At 41.0% G+C, this 18,154-nt stretch overlaps 1 protein-coding gene across 1 annotated transcript in view; it reads left to right on the forward strand.

Moving 5' to 3' along the window:
- Positions 1–17,193, forward strand: part of LOC126088399 (dynein intermediate chain 2, ciliary) — a 259,102-nt gene extending 241,909 nt beyond the window's left edge. The window contains exons 11-12 of the mRNA XM_049906538.1: positions 16,828–17,007; positions 17,160–17,193. Of these exons, the coding sequence (XP_049762495.1) occupies positions 16,828–17,007; positions 17,160–17,193 (214 nt within the window). The remainder of the gene's footprint in view (positions 1–16,827; positions 17,008–17,159) is intronic.
- Positions 17,194–18,154: the final 961 nt, after the last annotated feature.

Genomic DNA, 18,154 nt, shown 5'->3' on the forward strand with positions numbered 1-18,154 from the left:
CGGCCTCGGGTGCCAGCAACGCCTGTTCCGAATGCCGCCACACCACCTTTGGCTCTACCTGATGCTCGGGATCTGGGCATCTCTCAATACTCACAACGCAGCCCTCTCACCGTCATCGCAATGCCAGCACCAGAACAGACGCCACCAGGAGACGTGCCCATGCAGGAACCGGAGGACCGTCCTCTGCCAGAGTACATCTACTCGCCTCCTCCTCCAACAGACGCCGACACATCGCCCATGTCTCCTGTCATATCAACTGGACTTGCCGCAACGGGCAGATTGGTGCAGGGGGCCCCAGCAGATTCAACCCCTACGTCTCCTGTCATCTCGACCCGTTATCATCAGGGACTCTTCCGTCCGTACGGGAAGCCTCCTCCTCGAGACTTTACGGCGAGTCAAACAACGCCTATGGACGTTAGCCATCTCCAGGACACCTCCATCACGACCAGTGCAACAATTTCAAAGGGGGGAAAAGTGTTGTGACTCGCCGATTATTCAAAGTGCCGCCGCGCGATTACGCACGTCCTCTACGTGCGGCGCTGTCTGCCAGCCAGGCAGCAGCTGCGCCACCTAAGCGGCCAGCCGAGCAGCGGCCGCTAGACTGAGACTCAGTGTTTAATCGAATGCCGACTTGTACACAGGTCAACTTACTCAGTGACTTATATGTGTTGTTGTGTTGTCCGAAAAATGTGTTAATATTGAAGATATAAAACTGATGTTCTTATGAACTCAGCCACAGATGAGTTCAAACCAAAAGGTACTACACAGTATTGGTAATATCTACCACTGTAATGAAAGACAGTATATTTATGTGATTCTGGAACTAAAGGTATCTCATGAAATCCAGAAGTTAAATCCCAACTAGACATAATCTGAATGTTTTTATATTTATGTAAAAGTTCATCAGTGTTTTCAGGGTGATCTGTTTCTCTGCACAAATACTTCTCCAAACACCTAGAATAGAGAAACAATCTCACTCCACCATCTCTTTTGGAAACAATGACTGATGGGTTGTTCTATGAGCTAACACCTTTCTTGATATCACACACTTCCATCTTATGCAACTCTTTCTCAAGTGCAGCTCTCTTAGCTATAGGTACACAATATGGTTTTATAAAAAATGGTTGATGTGGTTTTAGCTGCAATGTACACTGATATCCTCTCACTCTACCTCTGGAACACTACTAAACACATCACTATACCCCCATAACAAAGATTCCAATGCCCATTTCTGATTATCAGTTAACCCTATTCCTTCTGAAATCTAGTGTCTACAAGTTCTTTAAATTCAGCTTCATCTGTGTCTAATCCTGGAATATCTTTAACTAGAAATCCACTGTCTTTTAAACATTGATGCTATTTATTTTATCCTCCTCATAAGATATAGTTGACTTTATAAAATCAGTACAAATACAATCTCCATCAGGTGCACTGATTATCAGCTTCTATCCTCCCCAATCAAAACCTGCATTCACACTAACTATCCATGCCATGCCAAGGATAAGATCTTCACAGAGATCTTGAATTATTAAACATCAACTGCAAAAGTAACTAAAGCCTGACTTTACTACGTTTCCCAGTTTCACCTTTAATCTACACTCCAATTACAGGTAATTCTACATAGTCTTCATCATGTTTTAATTTTTTTTACTTAATGAGTCAGACACTCCTGAAATTTGGCTGCCTGTGTCAAAACACCTGCCTTCTCATGATCCTATTCTGACCTTAATGAACAGACAAAAAACTTCAGTACATTTATCAGTCTTGACATCCTCATATGACAGGTCATCTTCTATCTCTAGAAAACTAAAGCCTCTAAAATCATTATTATTCTTACCATTTTCATTGCCTTGACACACTTTCATTAAATTAACACTGACATCATTATCACTGTCACTGAGAATTTCATCAATCCATGAGTACTTACCTGTTTCATTTAGATCAACACTGTGGTACTTGTCTTTAAGTTGTTTTACAACCACGTGTTTAATTTTTGCCACCACTCTGGATACAAAGTTAAACACAGGTTTTTTTATCATGATTGTAATAGCATAGGATCACTGTTTAAACACATATTATATAAAAATGATTCATTCTCATTCATAACATTAAGTAGCTTACTGTCACTGTCATAACTGGTAAATAAATTAGGTTGGTCATCTATACTTGCCTCCTTATTAGTAATTAAATCAAGAATTTTGTTTGCTGTGATACTGTGATTAATGTCCCTCAATCCTTTAAAAGTCTCTTTGGATATCTCTACAGCATTATAGCCACTATTATGCATTTCCCTACTAATACCTAATACCTCAAATTCTTCTTTAAAGCAAACAAAATACTTTTCTTCCTCATTACTGTTCTCAGAAAAAAAAAATTGAACATCATTAGTATCATCACATAAATTACTAATCATCATTCGCTGTGTCATTATTGTTTAAGTTCTCAGATTTCCTGTTCATTCATACAGTATCCATATTTTTCTTACCTGGTTCTGGTATTAGTTTCTGAATTCAAAAATCAGTCAATTCAGTATCTGACAAATGGAAAGTCTCTACCGAATGACAGAATTCCGATAAATTGATTTCTTCTGTATCCTCCTTTTCAATTTCTGCGAGCTCACTTACCTTATTTGTATATTTTGCCGTACCTGGTGAACAAACTTCTTTCTCAACAGATATCGTATTAACAGAATAGTACACATCTTTAAAGTAACTACTGATTGCTACACTAGAGTGTTTTTCTTGTGTGTCAGTATTTGTGTTATTTCTGGTCCATCTGTTATTTGGTGAACAAACTTCTGTCTCAACAGATATCATAGTAACAGAATAGTACACATCTTTAAAGTAACTACTGATTGCTACACTAGAGTGTTTTTCTTGTGTGTCAGTATTTGTGTAATTTCTGGTCAATCTGTTATTTGTTTCATGAGCCCCTAAATTGCGGATTGACAATGGGGCTCAGGCTAGATTTTTTTTCCTGAATTAATATCCCATCTTCCTTTCTTGGGTTTCTATTCCAATTTCTGTTCCAACTATTACCATGTTGCTCTCCATAATGAAAATTGTTACCATCTCTCTTTTATGTTCCTTCTGATGATAATTGTTATCATTGTGGTTACAATGTTCTCTCTTGTTGTGGTTATTACTGTGCCAATTTTGATTACTACCTCTTTCAAAATTTGTGTGTCTGTTGTAGCAGTATTTCCTTGTTTTTTTCCAAAACTCTACCTAATTTATGCACATATGTCAAAACCCGATCTGCTGTGTCATCTGGCCCATATACTATGTCCACTGTATATCAGCCAGTAACCTCCTTTTTAAACATCAATCTGGTCGAGTTCATCAAAAGGTTTCCTCAAATGCGCTAATTTTTTAAGCTGATTTTTGCAAAACTGTTTCATGCTAATATGCCCTTCTTTGTAATTCAGTACATTGAGAAAATCACTATTTATTCTAGCTTGTTCAATCTCTGACCAAAATTTACCTAAAAATCCTTTACCAAAATATACATAGCTTGTGTCATCATTAGTATACTGATTTGCCCAGCTTATTTATTTATTTATTTATTTATTTATTTATTTATCTCTTGCTCCGGTGATCCATGTTGTGACACTATCACAGGGTATGGAATGTGTCAATATTACAAGCTTTTGGCCAGAATTTATGGCAATACATAAAACAAAACAAAAACAGTAAACAGTAACTTCGGTCCCACTACAATAAATACATTTTAGAGATAGATAGAGATTACAAAACAAAAAACAGTAAACAGTAACTTAGATCCCACTACAAAAGATACATTTTAGAGATAGATAAAGATTACAAAATAATAAGTGTTGCAGAGAAATAAATATTGCAAAATATATGTTTACAATAAAAATATTCCGTATTACAAATACAAATTTGGGCATACATTTGCAATATATGTTAAACACTGTAGTTCAGGAACTCTTCTATTGTATAAAATGATCCTTGCAATAGGAACTGCCTTAAGGTTTTTTTAAACAAGAGATCATCATCTACCAAACACTTAATTCTTGAAGGGAGGGCATTAAAAATCTTACAGCCACTGAAATGGACTCCTTTCTGCACTATACTTAGATTTGGCTGTTCATAGTGGATATAATGTTTCCTTCTAGTATTGTGACTGTGATATGCACTATTCAGCTTAAAGATTGATTTTTCTTTCCTTATGAAGCACACCAACGAGAATATATATTGCGCCGTGGATGTAAGTGTTTCAAGCTTCTTAAAAACATTCCTGCATGTGGCTCTAGGATGGACTCCACACATGATCCTTATGGCTCTTTTTTTGTACACATAGTACTTTTTTAGCCAGTGGCTCATTTTCCCAAAATATAATTCTAAATGCCATAATTGCATGAAAGTAACCATAATAAGCTGACTTCATGGTTTCCATACTTCTATAAGAAGAAACAATGCGTAATGCGTATGTTTCTTAACTTAGTCTTTTGCATAGATCCACGATGTGGTTTGACCAATTCAGTTTGCTATCAATATGCAAGCCTAGGTATTTTGAGGAATCTACCCTGGTTATTGTCTGCTCACCTATTTGTACTACTATTTCCTCATCTTTGGATGTTTTGTGGAACTGAATGTAGTTTGTTTTACAGCAATTTAAAGAAAGACCATATATTTAAATATGTCTGCTTGTGTCTGTATATGTGTGGATGGATATGTGTGTGTGTGCGAGTGTATACCCGTCCTTTTTTCCCCCTAAGGTAAGTCTTTCCGCTCCCGGGACTGGAATGACTCCTTACCCTCTCCCTTAAAACCCACATCCTTTCGTCTTTCCCTCTCCTTCCCTCTTTCCTGATGAGGCAACAGTTTGTTGCGAAAGCTTGAATTTTGTGAAATGTCTGCTTGTGTCTGTGTATGTGTGGATGGATATGTGTGTGTGTGCGAGTGTATACCTGTCCTTTTTCCCCCTAAGGTAAGTCTTTCCGCTCCCGGGATTGGAATGACTCCTTACCCTCTCCCTTAAAACCCATATCCTTTTGTCTTTCCTTCTCCTTCCCTCTTTCCTGACGAGGCAACCGTTGGTTGCGAAAGCTAGAATTCTGTGTGTATGTTTGTGTTTGTTTGTGTGTCTATCGACCTGCCAGCGCTTTTGTTTGGTAAGTCTCATCATATATATATATATATATATATATATATATATATATATATAAAAACAAAGATGATGTGACTTACCAAATGAAAGTGCTGGCAGGTCGACAGACCCACATCCTTTCGTCTTTCCCTCTCCTTCCCTCTTTCCTGATGAGGCAACAGTTTGTTGTGAAAGCTTGAATTTTGTGTGTATGTTTGTGTTCGTTTGTGTGTCTCTCGACCTGCCAGCACTTTCATTTGGTAAGTCACATCATCTTTGTTTTTAGGTATATTTTTCCTTCGTGGAATGTTTCCTTCTATTATAACTATATATATATATATATATATATATATATATATATCACACACACACACACACACCAAAAACAAAGATGATGTGACTTACCAAATGAAAGTGCTGGCAGATCGACAGACACACAAACGAACACAAACATACACACAAAATTCAAGCTTTCGCAACAAACTGTTGCCTCATCAGGAAAGAGGGAAGGAGAGGGAAAGACGAAAGGATGTGGGTTTTAAGGGAGAGGATAAGGAGTCATTCCAGTCCCGGGAGTGGAAAGACTTACCTTAGGGGGAAAAAGGGATGAGTATACACACGCACACACACACATATCCATCCACACGTATACAGACACAAGCAGACATATTTAAAGACAAAGAGTTTGGGCAGAGATGTCAGTCGAGGCAGAAGTGCAGAGGCAAAGATGTTGTTGAATGACAGGTGAGGTATGAGTGGCGGCAACTTGAAATTAGCGGAGATTGAGGCCTGGTGGATAACGGGAAGAGAGGATATATTGAAGAGCAAGTTCCCATCTCCGGAGTTCGGATAGGTTGGTGTTGGTGGGAAGTATCCAGATAACCCGGACGGTGTAACACTGCGCCAAGATGTGCTGGCCGTGCACCAAGGCATTTTTAGCCACAGGGTGATCCTCATTACCAATAAACACTGTCTGCCTGTGTCCATTCATGCGAATGGACAGTTTGTTGCTGGTCATTCCCACATAGAATGCATCACAGTGTAGGCAGGTCAGTGGGTAGATCACGTGGGTGCTTTCACACGTGGCTCTGCCTTTGATTGTGTACACAATCCGGGTTACAGGACTGGAGTAGGTGGTGGTGGGAGGGTGCATGGGACAGGTTTTACACCGGGGGCGGTTACAAGGGTAGGAGCCAGAGGGTAGGGAAGGTGGTTTGGGGATTTCATAGGGATGAACTAAGAGGTTACGAAGGTTAGGTGGATGGCGGAAAGACACTCTTGGTGGAGTGGGGAGGATTTCATGAAGGATGGATCTCATTTCAGGGCAGGATTTGAGGAAGTCGCATCCCTGCTGGAGAGCCACATTCAGAATCTGATCCAGTCCCGGAAAGTATCCTGTCACAAGTGGGGCACTTTTGTGGTTCTTCTGTGGGAGGTTCTGGGTTTGAGAGGATGAGGAAGTGGCTCTGGTTATTTGCTTCTGTACCAGGTCGGGAGGGTAGTTGCGGGATGCAAAAGCTGTTGTCAGGTTGTTGGTGTAATGCTTCAGGGATTCCGGACTGGAGCAGATTCGTTTGCCACGAAGACCTAGGCTGTAGGGAAGGGACCATTTGATGTGGAATGAGTGGCAGCTGTCGTAATGGAGGTATTGTTGCTTGTTGGTGGGTTTGATGTGGACGGACGTGTGAAGCTGGTCATTCGACAGGTGAAGGTCAACATCAAGGAAAGTGGCATGGGATTTGGAGTAGGACCAGGTGAATCTGATGGAACCAAAGGAGTTGAGGTTGGAGAGGAAATTCTGGAGTTCTTCTTCACTGTGAGTACAGATCATGAAGATGTCATCAATAAATCTGTACCAAACTTTGGGTTGGCAGGCCTGGGTAACCAAGAAGGCTTCCTCTAAGTGACCCATGAATAGGTTGGCGTACAAAGGGGCCATCCTGGTACCCATGGCTGTTCCCTTTAATTGTTGGTATGTCTGGTCTTCAAAAGTGAAGAAGTTGTGGGTCAGGATGAAGCTAGCTAAGGTAATGAGGAAAGAGGTTTTAGGTAGGGTGGCAGGTGATTGGCGTGAAAGGAAGTGCTCCATCGCAGTGAGGCCCTGGACGTGTGAGATATTTGTGTATGAGGAAGTGGCATCAATGGTTACAAGGATGGTTTCTGGGGGTAACGGATTGGGTAAGGCTTCCAGGCGTTTGAGAAAATGGTTGGTGTCTTTGATGAAGGATGGGAGACTGCATGTAATGGGTTGAAGGTGTTGATCTACGTAGGCAGAGATACATTCTGTGGGGGCTTGGTAACCAGCTACAATGGGGCGGCTGGGATGATTGGGTTTGTGAATTTTAGGAAGAAGGTAGAAGGTAGGGGTGCGGGGTGTCGGTGGGGTCAGGAGGTTGATGGAGTCAGGTGAAAGGTTTTGTAGGGGGCCTAAGGTTCTGAGGATTCCTGTTCTTGTTTCATGACACTACTTAAGTCTCCCATGCCTGTATTATTGTCTATTGATCCAGATTCTACAGTGACTATCATTGTAAACAATTATACAATGAAACACTTCACCAGAAAAGAAAAAAGAAATAAAGAAAATATTTCCGGTACTTACTTTTGTTGTTGGATGTCAACGTTGTTAATCGTTCATCTCACTTTTTATTTTTTCCTTCCTTTTTTTCTTCTTGTTTGTGAACTCCTTTTTTGCTGTTATTGTTGCTGATTCATAGCTATGATTCATACCTGGCCGAATGTTCACATAAAATTTTCACAATATCTTTTAATCTACAAGAAGAAAAATAGTCCAACTTAGTATTCACATTTTACTTTCAGAACATCCTGGACGATGCCACCATATTCTGACTGTCCCCACCCTCTTTTTGCCTAATGTTACTGATGTTTGGAGTAAGTTAGTAATTTGGGCAGCTGGTCACATTTTCGCAGCACTTGCCACACTGAGATAGTGACACACTGCAGTGAATGACAGTGACAGTCAAATTTTAATAACCAGTTCTGTTAATAAATAAAATATCATCTTTTTTGTTGCTCTTCTTTGTCGTATGTTGATGGATCATTGTTCTCTTCCTTTCTGTGGTTCATCTTCCTATAATTGTCTAGAGGGTAATTGGGTTACTGCCTCAATAACAACGAGAAATTTGGTGGACTCTCTGCAGAATTATGCGTATATTTTCAGTCCTCTCACTTCACAATACAAATCAATAAAACCACATAATTCGTTCTCCATCCTCGCACTTCAGACTCTTACAACCAACAGCCCAAAAGAACAAAAATTTTCCTCTAACAACATGTAACAGAGAAATTACTATCATATATCGATCCAATTATGTAAAATAATCTTTGGGATATACATTTCATATATAAAATAGAACTAATAGTCTATCTTTTTTGAGAAGTTCATAATGATCATTGTAGTTACATTAAGTATTTATAAACACTGACATTTAAACATTTTCACACAGCTTTGTAGCAGTGGATTTTTGGTTTTTACTTCTTCACTGCGGTATCATTCACTTCATATGATCCAAGATTGGGTAGTACATTTGTCTTACTATAACCAGTTTTATTACGTGATGTCTATTTTCACTTGTGAGCAAAGTGCACTGATGAGTAGTCTGACTACACTTTTACTGTCAAGTCGAGACATCAAAGTCAAGTCTGGAAATTGCGCAGACTGGTGAGCTGCTGGACGATGTCCTATGAAGACTGGTCAGTGGAGGTTGTGTGGTATCATGTCACTCACAGATGAGAAGTAGTACCTGTTGTGTCCTCTGGATGTGGCGCCCTCAACTACTGCAGCAGCTGATGCAGGCAGAATGGGCTGTGGTTGCATTGCAGGCACCTTGACAAGGCAGCAATCTGCAGCCCTCTGTTGTGTGGTGTGTGGCTGGGTTGTAATGCACCAGCCATACACCGCAGAACCTAGGTATGTCCACCCTTGGCATGGATAGCAGCACTGACATATCGTGGCATGGAAGCAATGAGGCCTCGGTAGGTCACTGGATGGAGGAGCGGAATAAGCTCTGGTGCCACATTCAATCACATCCCAGATGTCTTTGACTGGGTTCAGATCTGGCAAGTTGAGGGGCCGGCACATCAATTGGAACCTGCCACTGTGTTCCTCAAACCACTCTATCACAGTCCTGGCCTTATGACATGGTGCGTTATCTTGTTGATAAGTGTCACTGCTGTCAGGAAACATGATCGTCATGAAAGGATGTATATGGTTTGCAACCAGTGTATGATATTCCTTGGCCATCATAGTGCCTTGCACAAGCTCCACTGAATCCATGGATGCCCAAGTGAATGTTCCCCCCCAGAACATAACAGAGCCCAGAGCCACAACCAGCTTGTCTCTTTCCCACAATACGGGTATCAAGGAGCATTTCCCCTGGAAGATGGTGGATTTGTGCCCTCCCATCGGCATGATGATGAGGGTATCAGGATACATCAAACCATGCAATGCTCTGCCACCGTGTCAATGTCTGGTGCCAATGATCATTTGCCAATTGCAGTTATAGTTGCCAATGTCGTGATGTTAATATTGGCACATGCACGGGTCGTCGGATGTGGAGGCCCATCATTACAAGTGTTCAGTGCACTGTGCATTCAGACACATTTTTATTCTGCCCACCATTAAAGTCTGATGTTAGTCCCACCACAGTTCACTGCCTGTCCGTTTTTACCAGTCTGCACAGTCTACAACGTCCGACGTCTGTAATGAGGGTTGGCTGCCCAATCCCACAACATCTGGACATGGCTTCACCTTGATTTTACCACATGTTGAGGATATTCACCACAGCACTACTTGAACACCCAGCAAGTCATGCAGTTTCCAAAATGCTCATGCTGAGCCTCCAGGCCATCACAATCTCCCCTCAGTCAAACTCAGACAGATTGTGAGCCTCACCCATTCTACACATGGGATAGCACTCTCACTAATACTACATGCACTGTGTGTGTGTGTGTGTGTGTGTGTGTGTGTGTGTGTGTGTGTCTGACTAGCACTCGATCCTCGCCAGGTGATCCTGCTATTGCCTGGATGGCTTTATATCAATAGTAGTCAGTGGTCATAATGTTCTGGATGATTATTGTATGTTGTTGTTGTTGTTGTGGTCTTCAGTCCTGAGACTGGTTTGATGCAGCTCTCCATGCTACTCTATACTGTGCAAGCCTCTTCATCTCCCAGTACCTAATGCAGCCTACATCCTTCTGAATCTGCTTAGTGTATTCAACTCTTGGTCTCCCTCTACGATTTTTACCCTCCATGCTGCCCTCCAGTACTAAATTGGTGATACCTTGATGCCTCAGAACATGTCCTACCAACCGGTCCCTTCTTCTAGTCAAGTTGCACGACAAACTCCTCTTCTCCCCAATTCTATTCAACACCTCCTCATCAGTTATGTGATCTACCCATCTAATCTTCAGCATTCTTCTGTAGCACCACATTTCGAAAGCTTCTATTCTCTTCTTGTCTAAACTATTAATTGTCCATGTTTCACTTCCATACATGGCTACACTCCATACAAATACTTTCAGAAACCACTTCCTGACACTTACATCTATACTCTATGTTAACAAATTTCTCTTCTTCAGAAACGCTTTCCTTGCCATTGCCAGTCTACATTTTATATCTTCTCTACTTCGACCATCATCAGTTATTTTGCTCCCCAAATAGCAAAACTCCTTTACTACTTTAAGTGTCTCATTTCCTAATCTAATCCCCGCAGCATCACCCGACTTAATTCGACTACATTCCATTATCCTCGTTTTGCTTTTGTTGATGTTCAACTTATACCCTCCTTTCAAGACACTGTCCATTCCGTTCAACTGCTCTTCCAAGTCCTTTGCTGCCTCTGACAGAATTACAATGTCATCAGCGAACCTCAAAGTTTTTATTTCTTCTCCATGGATTTTAATACCAACTCTGAACTTTTCTTTCATTTCCTTTACTGCTTGCTCAATATACAGATTGAATAGCATCAGGGAGAGGCTACAACCCTGTCTCACTTCCGTCCCAACCACTGCTTCCATTTCATGTCCCTCAACTCTTATAACTGCTATCTGCTTTCTGTACAAATTGTAAATAGCCTTACGCTCCCTGTATTTTACCCCTGCCACCTTCAGAATTGGAAAGAGAGTATTCCAGTCAACATTGTCAAAAGTTTTCTCTAAGTCTACAAATGCTAGAAACGTAGGTTTGCCTATCCTTAATCTTTCTTCTAAGATAAGTCGTAGGGTCAGTATTGCCTCACGGGTTCCAACATTTTTATGGAATCCAAACTGATCTTCCCCGAGGTCAGCTTCTACCAGTTTTTCCATTATTGTATACCAATAAGAAATATTTATGATATGCACATAGAGGAATACTGATATTAAGTATCAGTATTTTACTGGATGTGAAGGACTGATGTGAAAGTGATGACAGAGATTTTAAGAAGTCTGATAATTATTTCTTGTTTATAAAACAATAAGAAGGGATGAGAAAGTTAGTCAAAAGCAAATACACTGCTGTAAAAAAAAATAGTTCATCTGGAAATATGATGTCGATTTTGATCCAATGACAGGATATGCCACCTGGGGAGATAGTAGATGTAATGATAATGTTTTCATCCATGTCCACCAACAGAAGCATAGTGGCATAGCTACCACAGTGCCATCTGTCTACCCTGTAATAGGGAATGCTCAGAACAAGAAAGCTCAGTGTGATGCAAACGTGTGAAGTAAGTGGGCAACCATGCCATGGAGATGCATTCATGCTTCCTACAGCTGGCTGAGTGACTTTGAAAGCAGTTAAACTGTGGCCTTCTGAATGGTAGGATAGCTGTTTCAGAGAATTGCCACACAAGTTGGACATATTGCGTCATTTGTGCAATGATACAGGTATGATACAGGTATCAGTAGTCACATGAACACTCTCGTAGACACCCGCCAGGACTGTTGTATTGTAAGGGCAGCAGTGGAGAATCGTATGGCTACCACAGCACACGTAAGAGGGATTTGTGCTTAGATGTGTCAACATGACCTGTTGAAAACCAGTTATGAGCAGTGGGACTATGAGCATGCATATGTCTAGCCCATCTTCCACTCATGCCTCCATTCATGGCTCGACTGGTGGCATCAGAGGATCACTTGGAAGATGGAATAGCATGCCATAGTCATCAGTGATGAAAGCAGATTTTTCTTGCATGCAATTGATGGTCATTTGCATGTACAGTGTAGATATGTCGTCCAAGACAAACTGGCCCCACCCCAGGTGCTATGGTCTGGGGTGCAACAAGCTACAACTCTCATTCACCTTTGGTGTTTCTGGAGAGGATGCTAACCAGCAGTTGATATGTGCAGAATGTTGTTAGATCTGTCCTTTTGCTGTTCTTGTAACAGGAAGGTGATATTTTGTTCCAACAGGGTAATGCTTGCCCACACACTGCCTTTGAAACTCAATGTGCTCTGCAAGACATGGAGCAGCTGCCCTGGCCAGTGCAATTGCAGAATGTCTCGAATCGAGCATGTGTCTGATATCATGAGGCAAGAAGTGATTCATACAATTTGTCGACCAACAACTATTACAAAACTACATGAACATGTTGAGCAGGCATGGCACAATATATCCCAGGACAATATTCACCATCTGTACAATCGATAAGTTAACAGAGTCAGCACCTGCATTGCCGCCTGTGGAGGCTACACCACAAACTAGTATGGGTGTTTCAGCATGGGTTGATATGTGGTACCACAGAACCATTTGTGCTATTGATCTGTAATTCATTACGTAAGGCATTAAAAAGTGTTGATCCCTCACAGAGTTCATATATGCATTGTAAGTGAAGAGTCATTGTTGTGTTCAGATATTTAATGCAATGGTGTTTACTAAATGTCAACACTTCGTCTCTGCTTTTGAATATCCACTCTAGCTAAACCCGAGGTGTTTTTGGGTGCTAGCAAGTTTGTCTTTGACCAGGTGTTCAAATCAGTATCCTGCTATACTCTTCACTTCTGAGACAAAACATCAAGAATATTTAATGCTTTACTATGACAGGAAACTGTGTTGGTGCACTGTAGCTAAGTATGTGTGTCTGTTTGTTCTCAAGGAGAATACAAACCCATAACTGAGCTATCATTTCAACTTCTTTTTTATATGCCTATTTACCACTCAGTGTCCCACTATGTAGTATTTATTTTTATTCATTCAGTTATTTGCCTTTATCAACAGCCAGTGCACATTAAAATTAACAGTTGTTAGTTGTTTTGTTGAATATACAGATATAAGCTTAAAATAATTATTTGTGGAGATGCTGAGTCACAGACCGGCACAGAAAAGGACTGCTATACATGTGAAATTTTGGCCAAAAGGCCTTCTTCTAACATAGAAAACACAAACACATTGTCACAGCACAACTCACACACATGTGACCACTGTCTCTGGCCACTGAGACCAGACTATGAGCAACTGCGCCTGATGGGAGAAGCAGTCTGAGTGGTGGAGGTGAAGAGGAGGCCGGGTCTGGGAGGGGGGGGGGGGGGGAGGGGGGAATAGCAGGCTAAGGGTGGTGGATGATAAAAATGCTACTTGAGCTCCCACAAGCGGCACTAAACCCTTCTACACCACGACCCTGCTATCCCTGCCGCTCCCCACCGCCTTACCCCCACCACCAAGACTGCTTCTCCCATCAGGTGCAGTTGCTTGTAGTCCAGTCTCAGTGTCCAGAGACAGTGGTCATGCATGTGGGAGTTGCACTTCCATGAATGTAATGTGTGTATTTACTATGTTAGAAGAAGGCAATTTGGCCAAAAGCTCACACATTTAGCAGCCCCGTCCCCTCTCTCTCTCTCTCACTCTCTCTACCTGTCTACCTGTCTGTGACTCAACATCTCCTCTATATAGTGACAGCAGCCTATCCTTTTCATAATATTGTTGTTATTCCATCCTAGTTTTTCCATTGTTTAATAATTATTTGTTTTTTAATGTTCATCTTGACTTGTTCCCTATCCCTGAGAGGTCTACTTCATAGTGCTTTGTTCAGAACATGCTGTGTGAATAAAGAAGTGTAATAAAGAAAACAGAAAGCACATAGAATGTGTGAACAGCAAAGAAAATGTAACAGAGAACTGATGAAAAAATACTTTACTTTTTAATTTTAGATCCATTTGTTTATGGATAAAGTAATTTATTAGCTTAACCTGAGGCATGACTAGGGAAGGACCATACTGTGTCTGGACAGAAACATCCCAATTATACAGGGTGTTACAAAAAGGTATGGCCAAACTTTCAGGAAACATTCCTCACACACAAATAAAGAAAAGATGTTATGTGGATATGTGTCCGGAATCGCTTAATTTCCATGTTAGAGCTCATTTTAGTTTTGTCAGTATGTACTGTGCTTCCTCGATTCACCGCCAGTTGGCCCAATTGAAGAAAGGTAATGTTGACTTCGGTGCTTGTGTTGACATGCGACTCATTGCTTTACAGTACTAGCATCAAGCACATCAGTACGTAGCATCAACAGGTTAGTGTTCATCACGAACGAGGTTTTGCAGTCAGTGCAATGTTTACAAATGCAGAGTTGGCAGATGCCCATTCGATGCATGGATTAGCACGGGGCAATAGCTGTGGCACGTTATGTTTGTATCAAGACAGATTTCCAGAATGAAGGTGTCCCGACAGGAAGACGTTCGAAGCAATTGATCGGCATCTTAGGGAGCACGGAACATTCCAGCCTATGACTCGTGACTGGGGAAGACCTAGAACGACGAGGACACCTGCAATGGACGAGGCAATTCTTCGTGCAGTTGACGATAACCCTTATGTCAGCGTCAGAGAAGTTGCTGCTGTACAAGGTAATGTTGACCACGTCACTGTATGGAGAGTGCTATGGGAGAACCAGTTGTTTCTGTACCATGTACAGCGTGGGCAGGCACTACCAGCAGCTGATTGGCCTCCATGGGTACACTTCTGCGAATGGTTCATCCAACAACGTGTCAATGCTCATTTCAGTGCAAATGTTCTCTTTACGGATGAGGCTTCATTGCAACGTGATCAAATTGTAAATTTTCACAATCAACATGTGTGGGCTGACGAGAATCCACACGCAATTGTGCAATCACGTCATCAACACAGATTTTCTATGAACGTTTGGGCAGGCATTGTTGGTGATGTCTTGATTGGGCCCCATGTTCTTCCACCTAGGCTCACTGGAGCACATTGTCATGATTTCATACGGGATACTCTACCTGTGCTGCTAGAACATATGCCTTTACAAGTATGACACAACATGTGGTTCATGCATGATGGAGCTCCTGCACATTTCAGTCGAAGTGTTCGTACGCTTCTCAACAACAGATTCGGTGACCGATGGATTGAGGCAGACCAATTCCATGGCCTCCATGCTCTCCTGACCTCAACCCTCTTGACTTTCATTTATGGGGGCATTTGAAAGCTCTTGTCTACGCAACCCCAGTACCAAATGTAGAGACTCTTCGTGCTCGTATTGTGGACGGCTGTGATTCAATACGCCATTCTCCAGGGCTGCATCAGCGCATCAGGGATTCCATGCGATGGAGGGTGGATGCACATATCCTTGCTAACGGAGGACATTTTGAACATTTCCTGTAACAAAATGTTTGAAGTCATGCTGGAACGTTCTTTTGCTGTGTGTTTCAATTCCATGATTAATGTGATTTGAAGAGAAGTAATAAAATGAGCTCTAACATGGAAAGTAAGCGTTTCTGGACACATGTCCATATAACATATTTTCTTTCTTTGTGTGTGAGGAATGTTTCCTGGAAGTTTGGCTGTACCTTTTTGTAACACCCTGTATAGCCCCCAATATATGAACAAGAAGAAAATATGGACATAGATTATGTCTTGTATATGTCAGCACTCTATACACAATTAATATTTAAGTGTCTATATTATGTTCTTAAGGCAACAGCCTTGCCACAGTGGATACACTGGTTCCCATGAGATTGCCGAAGTTAAGTGCTGTCATGTGTGGTTGGCACTTGGGTGGGTGACCATCCAGGCCGCCATACGCTGTTGCCATTTTTCAGGGTGCACTCAGCCTCGTGATGCCAATTGAGGAGCTACTCGACCAAACAGTAGCGGCTTCGGTCAAGAATACCATCATAACGACCAGGAGAGCAGTGTGCTGACCCCACGCCCCTCCTATCCGCATCCTCCACTGAGGATGACACAGCGGTCGGATGGTCCCGGTAGGCCACTCGTGGCCTGGAGACGGAGTGCTTTTTTATGTGTCAGTAGAACCTATTATTGAAAAAATGCACTCCAAGATGCAATATGTGTTAAGAATAGGCTGCTCATAGCTTTTGAGCTGTTTTACATCCCTTCTTTTCCTTTTATCAGTGCCCATTTTTCCATTTAATTCTGGAAGAAAGAATCATGAACCTGAGAACATAGTTTCTATTACTTTTTGTGTTTTTTTTTTTTTTGTACATCTGTTTTTACATGGTAAAGAAACATTGCCATTGGTAGTGGCATAAACTGAACTACAATTTGTGACCAGCTTTCAACATATTACATAACTACATGATTTTCTCAATTTTTTCAATCTGATTTTAGCAATTTGATGCAACAGCTATCTCTGAAATTGATGAGAACTGAAATTATATTTGTTAAATGCATTGACATATGCAAACTCCTTAGAAATCAATACCAGGCTAAAAATGTGATGTTTCAACAGTATTTTTTTTCAGGGGTTGTATAACTAGTCTGAAACTGTCCCCAAATCTCCGTAAAAAAGTGAAGCCACCAAAAAAAGGTCCACAGTATGAGCCTAGAGAACTGGAAATCATGAAGTTAGAGAAATTACTGGCACTTGTCCGAGAGCCTCAAACACAGAAACCCTGTACTAATATTGTGGAGCCAAAGGAAGGGTAATAAGGTAAAATTTACCTTTTCGTTTTCATTTTTTTTTTTTTTTTTTTTTTTTTTTTTTTTGTAAAGCCATATATATCACATTACAGTGTTGAATAGTGATTTGGTCTCTCATAATTAACTATTAACATAATTAATCATTTGTTGGCAGGTCTGAAAACATTGAACCTTCTGTTCCTGAGTGAGATGGACGATGGCGTAGTACCCATGGCTGCAAACATTTGTGACCTGAAGATACTTGTGTAAAACCTTAAAGCTCGTTATAATCCAATCTTAAGAGTTCCCCGAGTATGTGTCTATGTTTGCTGGATGTAAATGTGTTTTCTTTTGTAGCCATTCTCTCTGGATTCGTGGACCGATTTTCATCTTCAATAGAATTTCTTCTACGGCTGAATTTATTTTAACAACAATATGCCACAACCATGGAAGGAGAAGAATGCTGTGTGCTTGGTGCAGTCATTCAGAGCACAAGTTCACATTATAATAAAGTCTGAATTTGCAATTAATGTTATCAAACAGAACACTTCAGTTTCAATTTGATGGGGACAGCATAAATATTTTGTTGAAAGAAAAGAGTTGTCATATAGTGGTCACCAGTGTTAACCCATAAATTCATGTGCAAAACTCACAGTAGTATACTATAAAAACATGAAAGTCTTTGTTAATATTATTCTCTGTATGAACGTAGCAATGCTTGTGGAAAGCGATGCACTTAGAACATTTTGAGTTATGAGCAACAGGTTAATAGCATTTGCACTTGACACTGATGCTTCTGAGTTTTGCACTTACAGTATCATTGTTTAAGTGATCACACACAAACACTACCAGAAGAGATCGCATTGGAAACCTGGTAGAGGCCACTCAGAGAAGCTAAAATCATTGAAAATTAACCATTTCTCCATTGACTTGTATATATTATAGCATACACTATTGACACTCAACAGATTTCAGTTCCAAAAGAGGTCCTAGAAATTGATTAGCTGAGCTATGATGACAGTGGAATGGCTTCTTCTGAAAGAGTCTTCCTACACAACTGTCACAATGCAGGCTCAATGAACAGCTGATCTTCATCCTTCTTATCACTAAAACTAGCCATTAAAGTGGTCAGTAACGCAAGGAGTAAAGATAACCTCTCCATAATTGAGG

Source organism: Schistocerca cancellata, chromosome 6 (assembly GCF_023864275.1).
Source record: "Schistocerca cancellata isolate TAMUIC-IGC-003103 chromosome 6, iqSchCanc2.1, whole genome shotgun sequence".
NCBI classification, from domain to species: Eukaryota; Metazoa; Arthropoda; class Insecta; order Orthoptera; family Acrididae; genus Schistocerca; species Schistocerca cancellata.